This window comes from Hippoglossus hippoglossus, chromosome 13, assembly GCF_009819705.1.
Source record: "Hippoglossus hippoglossus isolate fHipHip1 chromosome 13, fHipHip1.pri, whole genome shotgun sequence".
NCBI classification, from domain to species: Eukaryota; Metazoa; Chordata; class Actinopteri; order Pleuronectiformes; family Pleuronectidae; genus Hippoglossus; species Hippoglossus hippoglossus.
This window is the reverse complement of record NC_047163.1, coordinates 18,563,745-18,587,432: the sequence shown is the minus strand read 5'-3', so window position 1 is coordinate 18,587,432 and position 23,688 is coordinate 18,563,745. Positions and strand designations below refer to the sequence as shown.

The following is a 23,688-nucleotide window of genomic DNA, read 5'->3' as shown; positions in this document are numbered from 1 at the left end:
TGCATAAACACTAAAACCAAAAGTATTACACAATTATCAAAACCTTACACTCAAGGAGCAAAACATGGGCCCAGATTTGCACCACTATAAGCACAATGTCAGCTTCACACTTTTTGCAAAACAATACACACAGTGATTTGCAAATCACTAAACACACTTGTATACATTAGACACTGAAGAATCTTGTCTTTCACTGTATTTCAGAGAGTTTTACAGATGGATGCTGAGGAAATCCTGCATGAATTCATATACATAGATGAGGCAGGGTTCAACCTCACAAAAGCAAGAAGGAGAGGCAGAAATATCATTGGCCACGGGGCTATAATCAATGTCCCAGGGTAACATCACCCTTTGCGCTGCCATTACACAGAATGGGGTCCTCCTCTGTCACGCCAATATGGGCCCTTACAACACACCTCACATTCTCACATTTTTGGACCGATTGCACAACATCGTCACAGCAGTAAACCACATGCACCAGATGCAATACATTGTCATCTGGGACAATGTGTCATTCCACCGCTCGGCTCTGGTCCAGAACTGGTTTCAACACCATCCACAGTTTACAGTACTATACCTTCCACCATACTCTCCATTTCTAAATCCAATCGAAGAGTTTTTCTCGGCATGGCGGTGGAGGGTTTATGATCTCCGGCCCCAGGCTCAGGTACCCCTCATTTAGGCCATGGAGGAGGCCTGTGACCAAATCGATGCCGCAGCTGTCCAAGGATGGATTCGACATTCAAGACGGTTCTTCCCACGTTGTCTTGCCAATGAGGCTATCACCTGTGATGTATATGAAATTCTCTGGCCAGATCCAGCTAGGCGAAGAGATAATGTCTAGTATTTTCTGTACTGTATTTTCAGTTTGTTTCAGATCTTTTTTTTTCTGTTTGTCTGATATTTGCTGAGCTTACAGTGTTATGCACACTACTGTAGTGGCATGAAAACTGGGACATGTTTTGTTGTGATTCTCCATGTTGACATGTTGACTGATTTGGGTATATGGAGAGAAATAAATTATATTCTCATCAGTCTGCAGCATTCTTCTTGTGTGTGTTTGGTGAATTTATTGTATATTTACACTTTCTCTGTGTACTTCACTTACAGTAGTCTAATCACTGAGAAGTAGAATTGCTAAAAGTGTTTTAGGTTAGCAACAGCAGTGTGTAACTGGTTCAAACAGAATTAAGTCATATGAAACGTGTGTGTTTCATATGGCAACAAAATATGTTTTTTATAAATTAGTGTATAGTTTTTACAAGTGTTTCATTTTGCAAAAGATCTGAGGTGCTAATTGGGTGTGTGGTTGTGCTAACTGTGTTTAGTGTTTTGAAAAACCGGGCCCTGTTTTAAAAATCGTGCTGAAGCAATCGAGAAAAACTGTAATGAACTAAAGGTTCAGTGTGTAGAATTTAGTGACATCTAGTGGTGAAGTTGCATGTTGCAGTTAAATACCCCTCAATTTACCCTCCAGTTTAAAGTAAAAAACATGGTGGCCTCTGTAGAGAGGACCTGCTCCAAATGTAAATATAAAGTATTTAAACACAAAGAGCCCATTCTAGGGTAATTTCCCCTTCTATCTAAATCCAAACACTGGGCCCTTAAGTGGGTTTCTTGTAATTAAATATGGACCAAAAATAAAATGGAGTAAACTGGGGCACTATAGGGCCTCTGAGGATCTGGGTGTACTTTACAGTTGAACTACTTCAGTTACATTCGAGTGGAACCAGACACCTCTCAGATTGTTTTTATTGGGATACAAAAATAAACAGTAAATGGATTTTTTTTTTCAGGGGTGTTTCGGACTCTCGGCTCTAACTCCACCGCTCCACCTTAAACTTCGACGTCATCGCGTTAATCCCCGCCCCGGTGCGGTAGGCGGAAGTAGATGGAAACAAGGCAGAGGCCAGACGGACCGTCACAGCTGTTGAGAAACACTGAAAACACACCAGCCTGCGGGTTGTCCTCTGCTTCCACGGCCTGGATGGTGTAGGAGAAGAAGAAACGTCAACATGGCCGACACATGGAAGCGTCTCTCCACCGTGCTTCAACTACCAGCGTCACTTTCCGCCTGTCTCCTCGCTCTGCTCCTCGTCTGCCCCGGTGACGCCAGCCGACACCGGACACGACGCCTCAGCAGCCCCGCCGCCGAGGACCCGGTAGAAACTTACGACAGATACTACGATTACGCGAGTCTAACGGGACGTCTGCGGTCTTTAGCCCAGAAATACCCGCACATAGCCAACCTGTCGAGCGTGGGTCAGTCCGTGGAGGGCAGGCAGCTGTGGGTGATGCGCATCACCACGGAGCCCGACGCGGACTCGCCGGGGAAACCTAAATTTAAGTACGTGGGCAACATGCACGGAGACGAGACCGTGTCCCGGCAGGTGCTGGTCTACCTAGCGGAGCACCTGCTGCTTAAATACGGAGAGGAGCCGCGCATCACGGAGCTCGTAAACACAACGGATATTTACATCATGCCGAGTATGAACCCGGACGGCTTCGAGAAGTCCAAAGAGGGGGAATGCCTGGGAGAGAACGGCGGCAGGAGTAACGCCAAAAACATTGACCTGAACAGAAGCTTTCCTGACCAGTTCGCCGGGACCAGCGTCTCTCCAGAGGAAATACCCGAGGTCATGGCTGTGGTCAGATGGATCCAGGAGAAAAAGTGAGTTTAGGCTCCTAAAGAGTTTCCCTCTGACACCTTTTGGTCGGTTCTAGTGGAGGATTTGAAGAATGACAAACTTGGTACAAACTTTTCTCTCAATGATCAGCTTATTTGTTTTTCATTCATACCTCCGCGGCAGCAGCAGGTGACTCAGTAATCTCAGGAACAATGACTGCTCTGTGACTGTGCTTCAACTGGAAGTAGAGATTAAACAACTAGTATGTATTAGGGCTGGAGGATATGGACACAAATTATATCAAGATTAAAATGTTCATATGAGTCCATATCGATACTGTATGTTTCAAGTTGTTGTTGTTTTAAGTTAAAAAAAATAAGCAAACCAACAAAAAAGCTAACCAACCAGCCGTCTAATCAATCAACACATGGGCAGGAGCGAAAACACAACTTCAGTAACTCAGTTCCCCCTCATTTCCTTCTTTATTAGCACCTCAGGGGGCAATAGTCTCTCCCCACTGAAATCCGCAATGCTGCCTCTCTGGACAGCCTCAAAAAACATCAACAACACCACCTGTTCACTAAGGCCTTTGTGCTCAGTTAACGCTCCACCCTGCCATTAGTGCTGTTTATTTCTGTCCTGTATTGTGCAAATTACTTTCTTTTCTTTTCTTTTCTCTTTTGTCCCTACTGACACATGTAAAGCATCATTGGGTCTCTTGAAAGGCGCCATTTAAATTTAAGCTGTTATTATTATTAATACTGGAACTCATACCAAAGTCAGACACCATAATAGTATGATATGTAAAAAGACTAGACTTAAACCCTGCCATGTACACCACAATTAATTTAGATAAAGCAGGCCTGTTGGCTGCATGCTTTGCACAAAGCAGAATCCTCCTCTTAGAAACTTCAGACTACATTACAATGTTGATTTCTGTAATAGCCCGGAGCACATTTCTCTCATTTAAAGGGCAAAGTTTATTCCAGTACAATGCATCCCAACAGGTCAGCTGAGTTTCAGTCCTTGTTACATGTGAAAATTCAGCTAAATCAAATTTGAGAATTCACCAGTGAGAATTGGCCAAATCAACCAGGTGTCTCCCAAATTCTGTCGTACCTAATTCCCTCTTGACAGCACATCTAATGTGGATGGAGGAACAATCACTGGGACGTTGTTTTTTTTTTTTTATGAAAATACAGAAACATGAATATTGTTCTTCTTACACAGACTTGAAAATGTGTAAACTGGTCTTTTAAGACTAAGCTAAACCTGCAATTTGTTTCTGTAGATTTGTGCTGTCAGCGAACCTGCATGGTGGCACCGTGGTCGCCAGTTACCCTTTTGACGACTCAGCCGTCCATCAGCTACAGGGCCACTACAGCAGGTCAGAGGAGGACAACCTGTTTCGCTACTTGGCTATGACGTATTCCCAGAACCACCCTGTGATGAAGACTGGTATGCCCAACTGTCCCGATGCCATGGAGGAAACTTTTAAAGATGGCATCACCAATGGGGCTCAGTGGTACGATGTACCTGGTAAGATGATGATCCATTGTTCATTGTTTTAATGCACATAGTTTAGTGATAAAAAGAAAATAAATTATTGCGGTTGAATCGAGTGCAATCCTGTTGTTTGTCCAGGAACACTCTAATTAGTTTTATATGAGCAGCAGTCAAGTCAAACTCCTCTCACTCTAACTTGTGTTCTTTTTCTTCTCATCTTAAAGCCAAGAATTTGTCCTTGTTGAAGTGTCGGCAGCTTTTAAAGGTTTGGACAAGTTGTATGCACAGGCTACAGCTTGTTTGAGGAGGCTCAAGAACAGAATTATTAAAATATCCTTTACACATGCTGTAGCATAAAATTATCTTTTGTAGCCAGCGTTGGGTTTTCTTCCACCAAAAATCTGATTTCACATTTCTGGGCAGAGTCGTGCATTTACAGAAAACAACTTGAACAAGTTTGGTTACCAAATACGCTCTGAGGCAAAGTCTCATGTAGCTCTATTAAGACAAAGCAAAGTTCATGTGAGTACTGTTACACTTCATATAGCTGCATTCTATAACTTGTTTTAGACAAATTAAGACTTATTATACACATTGTAGAACTGATGCCACTTACTCATCTTAATTGTTAATGAACCCAGGATTATTTCAATGATTCAGTCTCAGGTTTTTCGTCAGTGAAGCTGAATAGTGTGGCTTGGTTCACCCAAACTGTTTTACTCACTGTGATTTTCTGCCAAAGCCTCTAATTATTGAGACTGTCAGAGCAGTACAAATGTATACCATTGAACTTTGCACATGATGATGACAGCTTTCTCCGGGTCAATGGGCTTTTGGGTAAAATCTTCAGAGTCGTGTGTATGTATATATATATATATATATATATGCCAAAATATATATGTATTGTCCATGATTTCTGTATCACTAGAGACATTTACTTAGTCACAAATATTCCGATATTAACCAAATAAGTCATAGTCTGAATAAGCCACTGCCATGTAAACAACATTTTCTGATGACTTCTGAGGTCATACTTCGAATCAGCAGTATTTGAAATAAGAAATGTGGAATACTCTGACCTTAGTCATATTATATAGACATGTATTCGTCTTAATTGCATTAACGCCCTATTGGATTATTTACAACACTCTGCAACGTCATCATACGACAGTTGCCAACTGCTCGATGACACATGCCCTGGATTTGAGTGTCAGCAAGTTGTAGGACCTAATGTTGACATGAATCTTAATCAGACTGTGCTCTGTAATTTGTAAACATAATTATGAATGGAATATTGTATTAGTGACTCATGTTAACGTCATAGTTGACATAATCTCTTATTCCTAATTACTCGGGAGTCAGAACACTTCTGTCAATGTAAATGTAGTCGGTGTCTTTTAGCAGCTGAAGTAAATTCGTCTTGTGTTGTTTCCCTGACTTCTACACTTCATTCAGCTTCAGGAACAGGGTTTATTTGTATCCCTCAGGCAGAAACATGATCAGAATACTCTCTGATTCTGCATTGTTGGTTTGTCTGTGGGGCTGGTGATGTAATGTCTGCAGATTTAGGTTACTGTACTGCTTTTCCTGTTGAGTCGTGCTTTGTTGTGTACAGTTTCAGGTGACTGTAGTGCATACTCTAATCTCTGATTTCCCACAGATTAACATGCATTTACCTCCAGACAGACTAATTCGTTTCAAATTCCCATTCAAAACTTGATTGTCATATCAGGACAATGTTTACGTGAGCCCTGGTTTTGATGAGTGCACTGTAACTCTGACTTTGTGCTATAAAGTGCCAATATTATGACCATCTAGTCAACTGTGGGTAACCTACAGGCTGTTAGACCTCTTCTAATTCAACTTTCTGTTTACCTACATCAACACCCCCCAAAACGGACACTAAATTTCAGGATTCCTAAAAAACTAAAACTAGTTCCTGTTGCAGGTCACTTCAGATTTGATATTGTGTCATTACATGTCACACTGTGTGTTGACCACCTCGAGGAAATGGGGCAGTAAATCATTACCAAAACCCTGAACAAACTCGTCGATGACAGCAAGAGTTTGCTTTTACTTTTCTGTGTAAATCTTGGCTTTTACTAACTAGAGACAAAGCGAGTAGAAAACGGTTGTTACAGCTTGGAGATAACCTGTTTTCTTTTTATGGTTTGTGAGTCTTCATACAAAGTTCAGGCTGTTACAGGATCTAGTTATTAAAGCTCTCAGCAGCAGCAGCAGCAGCAGGAAGATCCTTATCTCCTGATGAAGACAGACAAGAAGTGTAAATCAGTTGAATAGACAATGCTTGTATCTGTCTGACACGTCTCAGTGGATGAAATGTCAGTGCTAAAACTGGACTGGTGGCAGATGAAACGGTCAGGAGATAGTGTAACATAATGACCGGTCAGGGCAAAGAGCCAGGACCAGAAGTCAAGAACAGAAGGTTGTTTTGTGTGCTAGTCAGGGAGGGCTTTGAAATAATGATGCATCAAAACCTGTTAATCTTGACTCATAATCTGGTTTTGTGTACTTTTTTTTAACAATTCACAGTTGTGTCATTTGTTCATAGCTGTAGGCTTTGATTATTACTTCTGCCAACTAAGAAGGTTATGTTTTCATTTTGTTTGTTTGTCTGATAGTTAGCAGGGAACTTGGTGGAAGAAAGTGGTTTGGGTCAAGAAAGAACCTGTTAAACTTTGGTGCGGATCCAGGAATTTTTTTCACTTTCTTTACCATTGCGAGATAGGGTCTTTTTTGCTGATTTCTTCAAGAATAATGAATGGATCTTGATGGAAAAAAATCTGTCATGCTTAGGAGACTGATATTTATAATTGTGTGCATGTTTGAAGCAGATTAAAAACCACATGTAGTGAATTGAAATGTGGTTTCATGAGGGGACTGTTGGGCCTTGGCGGAGGTATGTGCTCTCTGAGTGCCCCTATAGTTCTGATATGGTATATGTGGAAATCTACACTTAACTGCCTTCAGATGTATGAATGATCGAGATCAAGACTTTTATTTGCTGTGATAATGTGAGTGTCCTGGAGGTGACTGAACTTGCTCAGATCTCATTCTCAAGCTGCCGACAGACATGCGATGTAGTACTTTCTCCATAGTTTTTCCTCCTGGATCCTCCTTTTAAACATTTGACAAAAAATAGGATGTAGTTTCTTGTTGCACAGCTCAGTGCCCTTCACAGAGAGTTAAGCTGCGGGCGCTGACTTTGGCTCTATTGTGTGCTCAGTGGTTTCCTGCAAATTTTAGGGTGTGTCAATGGATCTGGTACGTGGACAGGATATTTAAGGTTGGGGCCTTATTTGTCGAACTCTATCAACATGTACTTAAGAGATTTGCGTCAAAGACAAAGTGCTATTAGTGAATGGAGGAGAGGGCTTTGTTTTGTCATGTTATTGCTAATAGGTGTAGGATTTTCCACAGCTCAATGCCCTGCTAGTTGTATTTGGTCATCTTTAGCAGGTGATTCTTTTTAGACCCTGTTTGCTTATGTTTCCATAGCACCCTGTTGTGAAGGCTGCCACCACAGAGGGTAAATCCTCTAATAATTCATCCGACACGTCTGCATACCGGGGCTGTTGTCTCCTGGTCAACTGGTTGATTGATATTCTGTCGACCAACCAAATTTTCATTGGTCAGACAATGTTATGAATCTTACACAAAATTAGGAAAGTGCTACATCAGTAGCCTTTCAGGGTTGATCCATAAATGTTTGAGGCTGGAGGAACAGACTTCCTGTGAAAATCCAATGTTGAACTCGTCCAACCTAAAGAAGATTATTAGGTCTTACTCATTTAATCATACCGCATTTTGGAATTGGCCCCAAACTATAGTTAACACCACATCAAATAATTAATCTTGACTGCATTTTGCAGCAGATGACCCAAAAGTCCAGAGTAAACAACACAAGCCCCACAACCATCGTAGCATATCATCTAAAACAGTAGGGTCGAATAACCTGTCTGTGTTAGTATGCTCAATAAACTTGCTTGTTCTAGTAAATGAGTTAAAATGATTTAAAATACTGCAAATATTAGCTTTATGCTCAGATTCAATTTCGTAGACCAGGATTATATATCACACAGATTGTGTGTGTGTGTGTGTGTGTGTGTGTGTGTGTGTGTGTGTGTGTGTGTGTGTGTGTGTGTGTGTGTGTGTGTGTGTGTGTGTGTGTGTGTGTGTGTGTGTGTGTGTGTGTGTGTGTGTGTGTGTGTGTGTGTGTGTGTGTGTGTGTGTGTGTGTGTGTCGGAATTGTTTTACTCCGTAATATCGGTATCAGCATCGGTGCCCAAAAATGCATATTGGTCAAACTCAAGTTACTAAATTATGGTAAAGCCTTGGGGCACTGGATATTACATGTCTTATTTTTTCACATCTTAAATACATTTATATTAAACATAGGAAGAATAGGTGTATAGGCCAAAGAATATGATTTGTGGTGCTTCACAGATCACAAACCTTTGTATGCTAATAATTATTATTGCACTATAATTCTGGTGTGATGACGTCTTTCTCTTTGAGGCTGGTTATTTGTCAGTATTTGGTGAGTGAGCACGTTCTTATACATTGAGTGTTGCAAAGTGGCAAATAGTGGCTGGTTTATTGGGTTCCTGTGGCCACCCAGCAGGGAGTCATGGCAACCCTCCAGACAGGGAGCCTCTGGCTGCCAGCTGTCGCTCCAGAGGGACGGCCCGCTGAACAGCCTACCCTCCTGTGTTTCACTCTGTTTACTTTAGTGGAACGTTGGGTCAGCTGGTAAACTGCAGATGTCATGGCTTTTTGCCACCTTAAACACTATCTCTAAATTGAGGAATTAAAGAGACAAAGACAGAAACCGGCCTGACCTGCCACCACTGGGTGTAACATTATGGAAGCAGGGCAGGTTTCTGAATTTATTCTATGAGTCATGTTTCACATGTGTTGAACACATCAGTTAAATCCCTGTAGATTTAGACATATCTTTGTCTTTTATATCATATATAATTTAATGTGTTGAACCAACATGTTTGGTCTGTAATATTTCTGGCCTGTTACCTAGGAGGGATGCAGGACTACAACTACCTCCATGGAAACTGTCTGGAGATCACCATTGAGCTGAGCTGCTGCAAATATCCTCCTGCAACTGAGCTCCATAAGGAATGGGATCTGAATAGGGAATCCCTACTAGCCTACATGGAAAAGGTAGAGCCCTAAGTAAACTGTTTAGTACTGTTTTTTGAAGGATAGTGCTACAATCAAACCCTGCATGATCCTTTTGTCATACAATTTTTCATGTTCAGCAAGATTTCCTTGGTATTAACAATGACACTGTCTTCCAGGTACATATAGGTGCTCGTGGATATGTGAAAGAAGCCGTCACTGGTGCTGCCCTCTCCAACGTCACCATTATGGTGTCAGGCATTCAGCACAATCTGACCACAGGAAACTACGGGGAGTACTATCGCCTCCTGCTCCCAGGAACATACAACATAACTGCTCTAGCCCCAGGGTGAGAAATAACATTGAAGTTCAACTTGCATAGCTGCTTTTCAAAAACAGAATTCATGCATTGCAAAACAACACTAGCCTGGTTTCACATTTTATCACATTAGTGATGACAGTTATCAAGCAGTACGTTCACTGCAGCTTGTTTCCTGTTCATTTTTGCCAGATCACAATGAGAAAAGCAAATTGTGTAACCGAGCTCTCTGTGACTATCTAACAATGAAGCTCAGTCTCAGACAGAAACGCATAACATACATTTCTTCCTCTTTAGCAGGAGAGTAAGTCTTTGTCATTGAGGTGAAGAAAACTATTTTTCACAGGTTCACTGGTGAAGAACTTCCTGGTAGAGAGCTTAACTTTTTGCTTACTGCTTTCAAACATGTACTGAACTCTGCAGATCTTCCTAATTTTCTCCAGAGGAGGTCAAAGTCTCTATCTAATTGTGTTGCTTACTGGTGATTTTAAGGTGGACCTTATGTCCTCATGCATGTGTTTGTTTTTTTGTGTACACAGGTACACACCAATGACTGTCCACAGTGTCCAGGTCGTAGAGGACAAAGCCACAGAACTTAACTTTACCTTGGCACCTGTCGTCAGTGAGGCTGCAGGCAGCAGCACTGTGCCTACGTCCTCTGTCCCATCCAGCCGTGATCCAAACATCTCCACCACTACTACAGATGCTTCCAACTCCACTGTAGCTGTGTCTAGCGGAGACGGGAACAACCCTTCAATGCTTCCACCTGAAAATATACCCGTCCAGCCGCAGGAATTCCGTCACCACAACTATGCAGACATGGAGCTCTTCTTACGCAAGTACAGCAGCGAGTTCCCCTCTATCGTCCATCTTTACTCGATTGGCCGCTCTGTGGAAGACAGAGAGCTGTACGTGATGGTCATCTCCGACAACCCCACTGTTCACGAGCACGGTATGTGTTACACGCGGGCCACACAAGATATGTGAGCGGTGTGTGTGCTTTGCAAAATGTCTTAGGTTTCTTGTCGGCGCCCATGTTATCAGGTTAGAGCGGCCACACTGCCTGCGTGAAATGCACCTGAGCCACGCTGCTCTAGAGAGTCGGGGTCTCGACAATGTTCTTTGCGTGCGGTTCACAGCAAAATAGACCGTTAAAATTGTCTTTCACCACAGTTACAATGTCTACCTGTCGTATATGTAACACATGTAAATATTTGCACTACAATAGTGATGAGCTATTTTTGTTTACACACAATGAAGAAGTTCCTATTAATGTTGTGTGTTAGTATGGATTTTTATTTTGCTTCTCTTTCTTTGTCTCCATGCCAGGTGAGCCAGAATTTAAGTATGTGGCCAACATGCATGGTAATGAAGTGGTGGGCCGAGAATTGACGCTCAACCTCATTGAGTATCTGTGCCGTAACTATGGCACCGACCCGGAGGTCACTCGTTTGGTCAACAACACCCGCATTCACATCATGCCGTCTATGAACCCTGATGGGTATGAGGCGGCCAATGAAGGTAAGAGAAAAGGACACACAATAAGAAGTGTTCAATTAGGCAACAATAAAGTGATACTATCAGCCCAGTGTGAAATTAAGATATTTTACTGTACAAGTCAAGCAGTTGATAGATGGAGCAAAGATATAACATTACAGGACTAATTACTTCAGTGTATGTTTGCAAAATGGCCGGACCACATTCACATACAGACTTGAGTGATCACAAAGAAATGGGTAGTATTTTCTTTGTTCATATGATGTTTAACATTTAAGAGACCATCACAATTATTCATGAATTTGTGTTGTGTCAGTGTATCATCACCATCAAGCATAAGTATAGGGAAGTTTCACAAAGTTGTTAGCTGCCTCTCAAACAAAGAAACAGGAAGTGCAGAGGCAGAGGTGGAAATGAAATCTTCAAGCAGGAAGAAGCTGTGGTTACAGATGCAGATAACTCTCTATTATTTCTTATTTTCCTCTCAGGTGATGTGAAGGGCTACAAAGGGCGCAACAACAGCAACAATGTTGACCTGAACCGCAACTTCCCCGATCAGTTCACGTCCGCCACAGGAACCAGACAGCCAGAGACTATAGCTGTGATGAACTGGCTGAAGAGCATCTCCTTTGTCCTGTCAGCCAACCTCCATGGAGGCACGGTGTTATTTTGGTCTTTTAGTGATTGTAGTCTTTCAGATGTTTTGTTTTTGTCATCTCATTTTTGTGTTGTGTAATTCAGGTTCCTTGGTGGTGAACTACCCCTATGATGATGACAAAGAAGGGTTAAGTCAGTACAGCCAGTCCCCTGATGACAAGGTCTTTCAGCTGGTGTCCAGAGCGTACTCACAGGTAACTGGACACTGCTGCTGTCAGATCAGCTTCATGCTGGGATAACGTCCGCTCATGGTTTCATGTTGTAGTTGAAAGCAAACTGTGGAGTTGAGTGCGCTAATAGAAGCCCTGTTTTTTTTTTTATGAAATGTGGGGACACACAATGTTTAAACACTTGACCAGAACAGGTCTTGTTGTTGAGTTCTCAATTGTGTGTTTTTGTGTGCACAGGAGAATCCTCTGATGCACAATGGACACCCTTGTGAGGAACTGTACCCTGATGAATATTTTGAGAACGGAATCACCAACGGTGCAAACTGGTACAATCTTCATGGTATGTCTTTATCTCTCATCCTTCTTTCTTACCGATCACATATTTCCCACAAGAGAAAATCAGCCTTTATATAATTTTTTTTTTTTTGTTCATTCACTGAAAACAAGTTTTACTTTCACCTGTTAATTGCCACTTTCAACCTGTCATAATGATATTTCAAATATCATTATGTGTTATATATAAGTTTAGTCATTTGCTCTGTCTACAAATTCTGTTTTCAGTCCAGCTTGAGTACTTGTGGGCTCAAATTGGTACAGTTTTGCAGTTATGTTGTGAACATTTTTATTAAATCTGGTACATCCTTGCAGTTAATTATTTCTGAAAACAACGCATGCATCAATTTCCACTGGGGCTGTTAATTTTTTTATTCAATTTTAAATTTAAAGACAAACACATGACATTGTAGATGCTATAATCAGATTCTAACAACGATCTTGCTACACACTGTGGCTTTACACGAATCCTTTACAACTTGAGATGGACTTAAATGGAACTTCTTTCCCCAGGTGGGATGCAGGACTGGAACTATTTAAACACCAACTGTTTTGAGGTGACCATTGAGTTGGGTTGTGTGAAGTACCCTTTGGCCAAGGAGCTGCCTAAATACTGGGAACAAAACCGAAGAGCCTTACTTCAGTTTATACACCAGGTAATATACATAAATCTCAAAACTGCCCCAAGCTTCCCTCTCACTTTAACTCAGTTTTGCATGTACTTATGTGGTTGTGTGTCTCTTTAGGTCCACACTGGAGTAAAGGGCACAGTGTCTGACAGTAGGGATGGTACAGGAATACCCAATGCTACCATCACTGTGGCAGAGATAGACCATAACATCACCACGGCTCATACAGGAGACTACTGGAGACTTCTAGCCCCCAACACTTACTCAATCACAGCTGCTGCTCACGGGTAAGATTGGAATATCAGGAAGAAGAAGTAGTAACAAATTCATTAATGTCATGAACAAAAGATAAGATTTATTAACTTTAAATATCTTTCTCTGTGTCCAGGTACATACCTCTAAGAACCTACGCCACAGTCGCAAAGGATGGAGTGGAGGTGGTGGACTTCAGACTGACACGTTTGCACTCAGACTCTAACGGCCAGTCTCAAAACGGACCCCAACCCACACAGAACCCGTCTGAGAAGGCGTTGCAGAGCTTAATCAAAGATCTCTCTCTGGGCCAGGGTTTGGATCAGTTGGTCAAGAGCACAGCCACAGAGAGCATCTTCCGCTACCAACGTTATAAAGAATTGTCCGGGTCCATGAGGGGCCTCACACTCAACTTTCCAAAAATTACATCCTTACACAGGTATGCAGGCGCCTTCCCAACGCACATCATTTACCCTTGAGAGCACATTATTGTTTGTACCTCTGCTTTGTCTTGAACCAATCTTATGATACTGACCTATATCTTTGTTTCTTCTCTGTGTCTAGTTTGGGCCAAAGTGTAGAGTTTCGAACCATTTGGGCTCTGGAAATCTCCAACAAACCAAAGGAAGCTGAACCATCTGAGCCCAAGATTCGCTTTGTAGCAGGGATCCATGGCAATGCCCCTGTGGGCTCCGCGCTGCTGCTGGAGTTTGCTGCCTTCCTGTGTATCAACTATGGCAAGAACCCAGCCATCACTAAGGTGAGTCTCAGAGCCCCTCTGAAAGTGTTTGACATCTTGAACTGTTAAATTACACTGTATACGTATCAACTGTGTTTTAAGAAATGTCAATTGTTAATAGAAATGCATACGATTCTTTGTTCACACAAGCTTTTTTAATGCTGGTTTCAGTTTGGTCTATTAGCGTTAATTTTGTTTGAATAATGAAAAAAATACTCTATCATCAAATGCTCCTTCTCCTTCTTTCCCTAGTTGATCAATGAGACCCGGATCGTCATCGTGCCTTTGATCAACCCAGATGGACGAGAACAGTCTGTTGAGAAACAGTGCACCTCCCCTCAGGGTTTGACCAATGCTCATGGAAAAGATCTGGACACAGATTTCTTTGGTTAGTTCTATTGATTTGTGTATTTGTGCAACAGAGAGACTGAGACTGAAGAAGAAGATGTCATTGTTTGTACGTGCATTTGCCATGGAAAGCAAAACCTGCTTTAACAACTGTTTCCTGTCCACCGTGTCTTTTCTCTATAAGGCAATGCATCACAGCGTGTGGTGGAGGCTCAGCCAGAGACCAGAGCGATGATGGACTTGATTCTAGAAAGGACTTACACACTCTCTGTAGCTCTCGATGGAGGCGCCCTTGTTGCTACCTACCCTTATGACAAACCCGTCCAGTCTGGTATGCTATGCAGATAACTGCTTCTTACTGCTGCTTCTTTTTCAGAGTTTGTAAATAATCTGTCTTGTTATAATGGCAGTGGCAAAGGACGGTGAGTCCCAAACAAATAATTTTGATCATTTGTGGCCAGATTGCTTTAATATTTAGTATGTCTATACACCATCCAGTGTATTTCTATGACATTTACTGAAAACTATTATGCTCTCAAAAAGATGAACCCTCTCAAATTGGGCACTCCATGAATCTTCTTAGTGCTAGAATAGCAACTATACTCACAGCATGCATATTTTATCTAGAACCTGCTATGTTGTGCTTCCAAAACGATAAGCCCCAAGTCATCCTGATTTGAAGGACACAAATCTAGCGCCACCCTCAGGACAAATATTGTATATTTTGCACTTTTATTTATAAGGCTCCCTTCACTTTTGTTGTGTCCAACACTACACACATCTAGATGGCGCTAGTGGGGCTTTAGACTTTGTTTTGATTATATTACATAAAATGTTGAGAAATCCATCTACAGCACTAATTTACTTATCCTCGCAGACTTGACAGGCTTTTCATTTTCATAACTCGCAGAGTAGGACAAACAATTTTCACTCTGAAATAGATTAGTGTGAAATATAATTTTTTTAACTATACACATTTTTTGTATGCTTTCATTTAATTAACTTTTAAATCTTTCCAGTTGAAAACGAGGGCACATTGAAGTACTTGGCAAATGTTTATGCCAACAACCATCCCAAGATGCACCTCGGAGACACCGGATGTTCAAATAATGGGCAGAGTATGTACTTCAGACACGATAAAAAAAGATATTGTCATTTTAGTCACTAATTAGACAATGGTGGCTAATGGAACTTTCCTGTCACGCAGTGGGCAACATCCCCAACGGAGTCATGAGGGCAGCAGAGAGACAAAGTCACATGGGGAGCATGAAGGTGAGTCAGAGTTGTTCCTGTGTTCACTACACAGTATGTGGGTTTTATCAAGATATAATCTGAAATGAAAAAGCACAGTATGTTTTTCAGTGCAGTTGACCAGTGTTGATATCAGTTTAGAGAGGTCTGTCAGATTAAATGAGAAGTAAAACAGAGTCAGAAGCAGGCCTCTGCTCCAGCACTGTCTCATGTGTCATCTTGTGTCTATGTGTCCTCTCAGGATTTCAGTATGGACTTTGGCCACTGTCCAGAAATCACAGTGTATACTGGCTGCTGTTTGTTCCCTCCTGTTGAGCAGCTGGCCACACTCTGGGCCGAGAACAAGAAGGCTCTCCTCAGCATGTTGGTGGAGGTATGAAGCAAGTTTTCAGCACCCCAAGACATTTTTTTAATGGATCTCTGTGACATTGATGAAGTTTTTTAGATGTGGAAACATGAAATTAGTTAGTGCTCATTTTAAGACATAATTATTATTTACGGTAAAGACCTCACATCAAGTATATAAGCTTTTTGATGACCTGTTTAGTGTATAATTTTCTCATCAACTGCTTTGTAATTTTCCCTCCATTTCTACCTCCTCCAGGTCCATAAAGGTGTGCGTGGAGTGGTGAGGGACAAGAGCGGGAAGCCCATTGTTGGTGCAATCATTGTGCTGAACGGAGGTGTAAGAGTGTTTACTACAGAGGGCGGCTACTTCCACGCGCTGCTGGCTCCTGGCAACCACAACATTGAAGCTGTTGCCGATGGCTACCAACAACAACGTCAAGAGGTACACAGTTAGACACAAGTCATGCAGTATGTGGGCCAGGAATGTTATATTCCTCAGGAAGATGGCCATGATGGGATAAAACACGAGTGTCTTCTATTTTTAATCATATATATCAAACATGTTATATATTACGATTTGATATTTGCGATATCTGGGTGGCTCTGATTCAGTCGTAAACATTAAAATTATGTCTTTGAACCCGACACTATATTTGGGCAGATAATCTGTTCGAATCAGCCTCAAATCGGCAACACCCCGGCCATCTTGATATACAATATGTCTACTCAGATACTCGACCATTACTGACAATAATTCATCAATTCGTTTACCTTCCATTATGCTACAAACTGTTTCTTCAAATCAATGCTGTAAATACTCTGATAAATACTTTATCTGATGTTTTCCATTACACGTGGCATCTATTGCACTTCTGTACGTCCTGGGAGAGGGATCCCTCACATGTGGCTCTCTGAGGTTTCTACGTTCTTTTTCCCCTGTTAATAGTTTTTTGATTTTTCCTTAATTTTGTTGAGGGTTTAGGGCAGGGGATGTCAAACCTTGTTAAAGCCCTATAAGACAAATTGTGATTTGTGAATATGGGCTATACAAATATAATTTGATTGATCTTCAGGAGGACTAAAGCAGACCCAAAATCGGGCTGATAGTCCTCTAGTGTGCAGCAGGCATTCATTTTTACACTTATTTAAGTAGCCATGAAATTGTGTTTGGAGATAAAATCCATTTCCCTTTTGAAACATGCATATTCATTGTCATAGTTGTAAGGCATCACTGTAATGAAAAACATTAGAAAACCCCCGGAAAACATAAGATATGTCTCATGGTGCAACCTGATGCAATTGTTAGAGAGGCAGTGTTTTAATTATTTACAATCTATGAGCCAAGTGTAAACAAAGGTTTCCACCAACTACACAATGGAAACACAAGCCTGGAACCTGTAGCTCATTGATTAACAGGTTTAACAAAACAAAGTAAAATAACACTAAACAACAGTAACTGTTTCCTGATGATTTTTTTACATCAGATATGTTTCAATAACACAAATAAATTCAGTTTTGTATTTGTGCCTCAGATATACACATGCCCCCACATGCTCAAGAACATCAACTGGTTTATTTAACTAGATACATTATGCTATGAATTAGTCTGGCTATGATTGACAGATTTTTGTGACAATAGCTGATGAGAAGTATAGGAATCGGCTCTGCCCATTATGTAACAACATGAACTTTGAACACTGCCATGTCAGCTGTTGATGCTTGCAAACAAGGAATTTGTCAGATTGAGCTCAGTCGACTCAACAGATGTAAACCCAATTTAACAGTCCAGCATTCACAGATTTTGATTTCAGAGGTTTAGCATAATTTGACTGTGTTTAACTTTCAGAACATTTTCTTTAACATAATTGTTCAAAAAAACATTTGAAATGTGAATCTGTCTACCACATTACATTACAAGTGAAACAAAAAAGGACAATTAACAAAACAAAGTACCAAGAGACTCGAAAGAAAACTAGCCTCTGTCATAGAAAGTCTGTGGAAGAATATTACTCTTTTACTCCTTAACTGTCAATGTCTATGAAAGGTGTAGGACGGAGCACACAAAACCTCTCCATCACCTCCACCCTTTCATTTGGCTGTTCTGATGTCTGAAGCGTCGGGTAGGCCAGCTCCTTGAACAGCTGCTCCTTAATATTACGCCCCAGTTCCAGACTGTAGGCTGAGAGCTTCCCGCAGGGTCTGAAGAGAAGGGGATCCACCACTGAGTGATAGGTCTGCTGGTACTCCGGTACCGTGAAGCCGTGGATCATCGCAGAGCCCGGCAGAGTGGATGAAACACTTGTAGGGGGCCTCTCTTCAGGGGAGAGGGCTCCTTCATCAGGGGGCAGTTTGAGATCTGGAATAACAGCAGCGTTCCTTATATACCTGTCGTCCAGGGGTTTCTGAGGCTGCGTTTCACTCTGCTCACGCACAAAGTCCAGATCATGACTTGGCGCCAACACAGATGTCCTCTCCTTAATAGCATCCCCATATTTCTTAGGACATCGAATACTTCGTCTTAGGCCATAAGGACGCATCTCACACCTCTGCAAATTAAAGGCATATTAGTCTTAGTGGATGCTTCTGGTTCTTTTGTGGCAAAAAAAACAACCAACAAACCATTCGAATAATGAAAAAAGTGAAAGGAATGAGGATCTGAAGGTGCACTTACTCTTTGGGTGTGTGTTCAGATCACATTACTGAATCAGGTCTGAAACCACATGGTTGGAAATCCTTCTCTCCTGAGTTTAGTGTTTACTTTCCCCATATTTTAAACTGCATTTAAATAATTATTCTTGTAAATTACTTCCAATTTTTTATGAGCCAGTGTTTAAATCCTATTTTCCTCATACAAGACAACCTGCACTAGATGATACTAAGCAGACTCACCTGCAGACGAGACGTGTTAATGAAGTCATTAACAGCCTCACTTCAGTGTGGCGCTTCAGCACAGAGCTGAGTGCATTTCACCTTCATTTGAAGGAACAGCCTGGATGCAGGAGAACATGTGGTAGAGCCTGATATTTTCTTTTAGTTGTTGCAAAGTTAGTAAGAAGGTTAAAATAAGTGGAAATACCAATCAAACAAAGAAAAACTCATCCTGATGTTTTGAATTTCAAATGCTTCTAAAGTACTTTTCAAGTCAAATATTTGTTCAACCACAATTCTTTAGATAAATTGGTTTTATCTTGAAGGCAACACTTTGCAGTTTATGTTCAAAAGCTACCACACCTCAAATAAGAGCAGAAAAATGTTTGGACTTAGTAGTGTTTTACTATAATCATCATCCCAGTGTTGGTGAACCATGTGTCAGGAAGGCTCAGAGGATTACTGAAGTGTTTACTCTGTGTTCCAGGTGGTGGTATCGTCCTATGAAGCTGCTAGCTCCATCATCATTGAGTTTGACATGGACAACAGTATCTTTGGGCTGCCCAGAGAGTTTGTGGTGGCCAGTGCAGGTAAGCATCGGAGTTTAGACTCATCGGCACCTGAAGGGCCAGGCCCGGTTCAGATACAATTATTGAAGTGAAATTTGGGTGTGGATTGCTCACAATGGTTTTTCAGATTTATTTATTGAAATTTATTTTAAACACTGCACATAACAATAACCATGCGTTGCAGGGACAGGGTAACACAAGCTAAGGGCAGCTTGGATTAACTGCATCAGTCTTAAAACAGAATGCATGTCTCAAGGGCTGGGACAGAAAAATGTGGCACGAACAGCACTGAAGTACCTGTCAGTACCATGCTTTGTAGCTCTTGCTTGTGAGGAGTCCATGAATTAAACAGTTCTCTGTTTCTGACTCCATCTAGTAAATTAGTGCTGTGATCTTGAACACAGATGATAGGTACTGAATAACTGTCTCCTCTTTCTGAAATACTAATTATACTTTCAGTGTGTGTGACAGTGAGCATTCTTATGGAATCTGTCATTGACTCTTGTTTAGTGTGTCATATCATCTAAAAACTAAACGTAATGCTGTTCATTAAATGATTTACTATTTAAAATTCACTATGTAAATGTTCTCCCAGCTATAAAGTTGTGTGTGTGTGTGTATATATATATATAGACATTACATTACATTTAGCTGATGCTTTTATCTAAAGCAACTTACAATAAGTGCATTCAACCATGAGGGTACAAACCCAGAACAGCAAGAATCAATTAAGTACAATTTGCTTCAAAAAAGCCAAACTACAAAGTGCTACATGTATTTTTCTCCCTCTGTGCAGCGGCCTCCATGACAGCACTGGTGGTGACGGCGTGCATTATCTGGTGTGTGTGTGCGGCCAAGTCTAACCGTCAGAAGGACGGCTTCCATCGTTTGCGACAGCACAGAGACGACTACGACGACGAGATCCGGCTCACGTCCATGGGCTCCAAGAAGTCCCTGCTCGCCAACGAGTTTCAGGACGAGAGCGAAAGTGACGAGGAGACGCTGTACGCCAACAAAATCTGAGAACAATGGCGCCAGTTTTTGCTGTTGGCTCAGCATTTTTTTTTATTTTGATCTCCCTCCTGGAAATTGAACTTGTCCAACAAGGAATAGGTTGACTTTGGGCACCATCCCAGTCCATCTTTATGACTTGACATATAAGTGATAAAGACACTTTTCTTCTGTTATACCAACAAGCTCTGCGCACTAGCTTCTGGTCACACAGTTATCAGTGCAACCAAATTAATAGTTAACAGAACATCATGCTGATGTCTGGAGTGAAGGGCTTGCTTTTTTGTGATGTATCTCTGTTTGACTGGGTCAACAAGAGGACAGAGAGAAGGTGTTAAAGAGGAGCGAAGAAAAAGGTTTGTTCCACTGTGGCTCTCATCCGTCCTTTGGTTTTTGAGTCCCGCAGCTTTTTTATTTAATTTGTTTTCCGAGCCATTCAAGAGTGCTCTTGAAGATCGCTACGTGTCCCACCCGGCTGAGGAGTCAAGCCGCAAAGTCCAAATGAAACTTTTTTTTCTTGTTTAGTGGATGTGTAAATGAACTCTGAATGAAAGTACTTAATCTCACACGATCTCCTCACTGATATCTGTCATCACTACGCTTTTCTTTCACTATGACTTTTGAGCTAGGAAGTTTGCTTATTTTAGATGGTGTTGAAAGGTTGAAGTGTCCAAGCCTTTTGGGAGACTGAATCCAATACTGTGCCTTGGCTTCTGTAATGTTTACAGTCTGGTCTGGCTGCAGTATTTAATAGAAAGTAGTGAATAGATGACTCTCAGTCCATCCTATAATCAGGCGGTAGGAGAAGAGACATGATGATTAAAAGTCTAATTTTGCACTGTTTCTGCACAGATGACTCTTGGCAGCTTGACCTGGTATCGGTAGTCTTTATACTTTATTTTCCAGCGAGTCAAAGTTGTGGGCAAGATCCTAATGCAAACTTCAGGGAGAATCTGTTACCATCCTCCTTGACAGGAACCATCCTCAGTTTGTGTAGGAACCCCTTTGTGACTGAGGCCATCTTGCACTAATTTGAACGTGAGTATTGTCCCATATCATTGGCCATGAAAAAAAAACAAGTAATTTAGAAAAGAATGTATTTTTTATTTTTTATTTAACAGGTTTGTTGAAGGATAATCACAAACTGTCTGTGCAAAATTACAGTTCGACACATGTCACATCGAGTCTGTACCCTGTTTTGAGCCAGGAATGCACATTTTTATCACGTCTATAAATTACATACAAATTATAAATCAAAATCCATTTATCTAAGATGTGATTTGAATATCTGAAAAAGCTTTCTACATTTAAGTTCTAATATCCACTGTTGGAGATAGTCATAGTTCTTCAGACAGTTGTCAATTGCCTTCATGAATTTTAAAGAACAGCGTTGTCTGGTAGGAAATAATGCAGTAATTTGCCATGTCTCATGATAAAGAAGCTTATTTGACTTCAAAATCTGAGCAGGGTGTATGGACAAATTCAGCGAAACAGGTTTATGTGCAAACATGCAAACTGGAGGGTTATTAGAATAAGACAAGGGGAGATGCCTGTTGTTAATCCTGTGCTCAGATATCTGTTCTATCATAGAATTTCACCATGCAAGTCAAGGGAAGAACCAAAAACCAGAAGAAACTGGTTTTCCTCATTAGAAATCCATGTACAACTTGTCCTGGTGTCTGTCCTCTAACACAGTACTTTCAACAAATACACAAGACTTTGCCATGATTTCCAGTTACTTTTAACGAATGCATCTCAGTATATTGAAGCCTGGTGTCTTTGTAGAAAGACTATTTTGTGCATTCTTTTTTTTCCCTACTCCATGTCTGTGAATGCCTACTTATGAATTTTGAATGTTTAGCGTGCGTTAGGGTCATGCAGGGTTGGTGTGAGGATTTTTATATAAACTGGAATCAACTGTAAATTTTGTTTGGCAATTATGAGTGATGGGGAATAAAAGTGCAATTCATGTTAACCATGAATCTACACGCAACAAAACATCTGATAAAGTACCTCTGTGTGATCGTGACCTGCTAACATGCACAAAGATTCATCTACACAATGAAATAAAACCTTTCACTATGCATCTGTTGTATTTGTGTTGCTTCATATTGTGCTGCTGCCATTTGTTTTTTTTTACTTCTTGAAACAAATTGTCCAGCAGAACAGAATTCAGTTGTGATGATTAAGAGTTCAATTCCTGTTAAATACTTTACTGTTAACCTTTAAAGGATAATCTTGATTAGCAGGAGAAAAATGTGCCTTTTACCCTTTTTTTGTCTCTCCTGAAGAGGCTTTCAGAACCTTCAGGCCTTGGACCGTCAGGGCGACTAACCGTTTCACAGCCGAGGGATCATTAATGAAAGTTCAGACGCAACACTCTTGTAGTCCAGTAAATATGTTGAAGAGACCTTACTTTGTACCAATAGGTTTGTTTCCACAGTGAAAAGTTCTATCTGCGTAATTCTTTCTAAATGATTGCATGTGTTGCTAATGTGTGTGAAGACAGAGAGGCTGGCAGATGTTGAGATAAGCAGTTTGTGCTTTTCATGTGATGATCAGATGTTTTATTCTTGAGGTGATACAGCATATTTTGAAGTGTCCACATCACTAGAAGGTGTTATCTGTCCAACGACTCCAGTTTTTACTCTAAGAATCTTGTTCATGCATTGTTTATTGAACTCAAATGAAACTTTTTGCATATCAAGTTTTTTTACTTTGCATGTACACGCGTGACTAAAAGCAGCATGAAAAGGGTTCTGTCACAAGATTGAAAAGTGCCTTTAATGTACACTCACCAACGTTCAAGCCAAATCAGAAGAAAAAGGATCTCAATACCTAGTATAAGTGCTGCAAGGCTTTTGCAGGATACATGTATAAACAAAAAATACAAAAGAACCTTTTACTGATCATTGCAAAGGTTTGTTGGCCCCAAAATGGTCCATAGGTGGCACTGTGTGCAGGGCAGAACTCTTCCCTTTTGACTTTTTTCCAACAGTCAACAACCAGAGAGATTTTCAATAAAGTGCAATGATTATCCAGTTTTACTGATAGAAACAGAGCATTGCACTTTGCTGTGTGAGTTTATACAGTGGTGCAAAGACTAATGTAATCATAAACACTACATGTGCATTAATTTGAGAAAGAAGCTCAATAGCACAACCAACAGTCATAAAAGGTGAACAGGAAAAGTCTGGATGCAGCGTGTGGAATCTGGTCTCTTTTGAGTCAAACTGTTTCATTATGACATATTTTGTCATAAGAGTGACAAGAGAGTGTCATGACTGATCCTGTATCCTCAGCTATGGTAATGCTAATGTTGGCCAGAATCAATTACTCAGTAACAATAGTGACATAACTTAAGCCTTCTCATAAATGTTAAATTTGCTCCTTCATTCACAGCACCA

At 41.0% G+C, this 23,688-nt stretch overlaps 2 protein-coding genes across 3 annotated transcripts; one reads left to right on the top strand and one right to left on the bottom strand.

Moving 5' to 3' along the window:
• Nucleotides 1-1,868: 1,868 nt before the first annotated feature.
• Nucleotides 1,869-21,132, top strand: cpda (carboxypeptidase D, a). 2 transcript variants are annotated; one of them, XM_034605290.1, is made up of 21 exons: nucleotides 1,869-2,671; nucleotides 3,919-4,166; nucleotides 9,190-9,332; nucleotides 9,470-9,639; nucleotides 10,149-10,561; nucleotides 10,939-11,130; nucleotides 11,595-11,762; nucleotides 11,848-11,957; nucleotides 12,171-12,273; nucleotides 12,780-12,922; nucleotides 13,013-13,182; nucleotides 13,284-13,586; nucleotides 13,712-13,907; nucleotides 14,139-14,274; nucleotides 14,419-14,565; nucleotides 15,254-15,352; nucleotides 15,442-15,506; nucleotides 15,727-15,858; nucleotides 16,090-16,275; nucleotides 19,189-19,291; nucleotides 20,067-21,132. In XM_034605290.1, the coding sequence occupies exons 1-21, from the start codon at nucleotides 2,016-2,018 to the stop codon at nucleotides 20,291-20,293; spliced, it is 4,110 nt and encodes a 1,369-aa protein (XP_034461181.1). In that variant the 5' UTR covers nucleotides 1,869-2,015; the 3' UTR covers nucleotides 20,294-21,132. The 2 variants fall into 2 exon arrangements, with proteins under 2 accessions (XP_034461181.1, XP_034461182.1); XM_034605291.1 differs by having other exon boundaries at nucleotides 2,535-2,675.
• Nucleotides 16,987-18,866, bottom strand: LOC117773428 (uncharacterized protein C22orf31-like). Its single transcript, XM_034605345.1, has one exon. It carries the CDS (start codon nucleotides 18,368-18,370, stop codon nucleotides 17,855-17,857), a length of 516 nt encoding a protein of 171 aa, XP_034461236.1. The 5' UTR covers nucleotides 18,371-18,866; the 3' UTR covers nucleotides 16,987-17,854.
• Nucleotides 21,133-23,688: the final 2,556 nt, after the last annotated feature.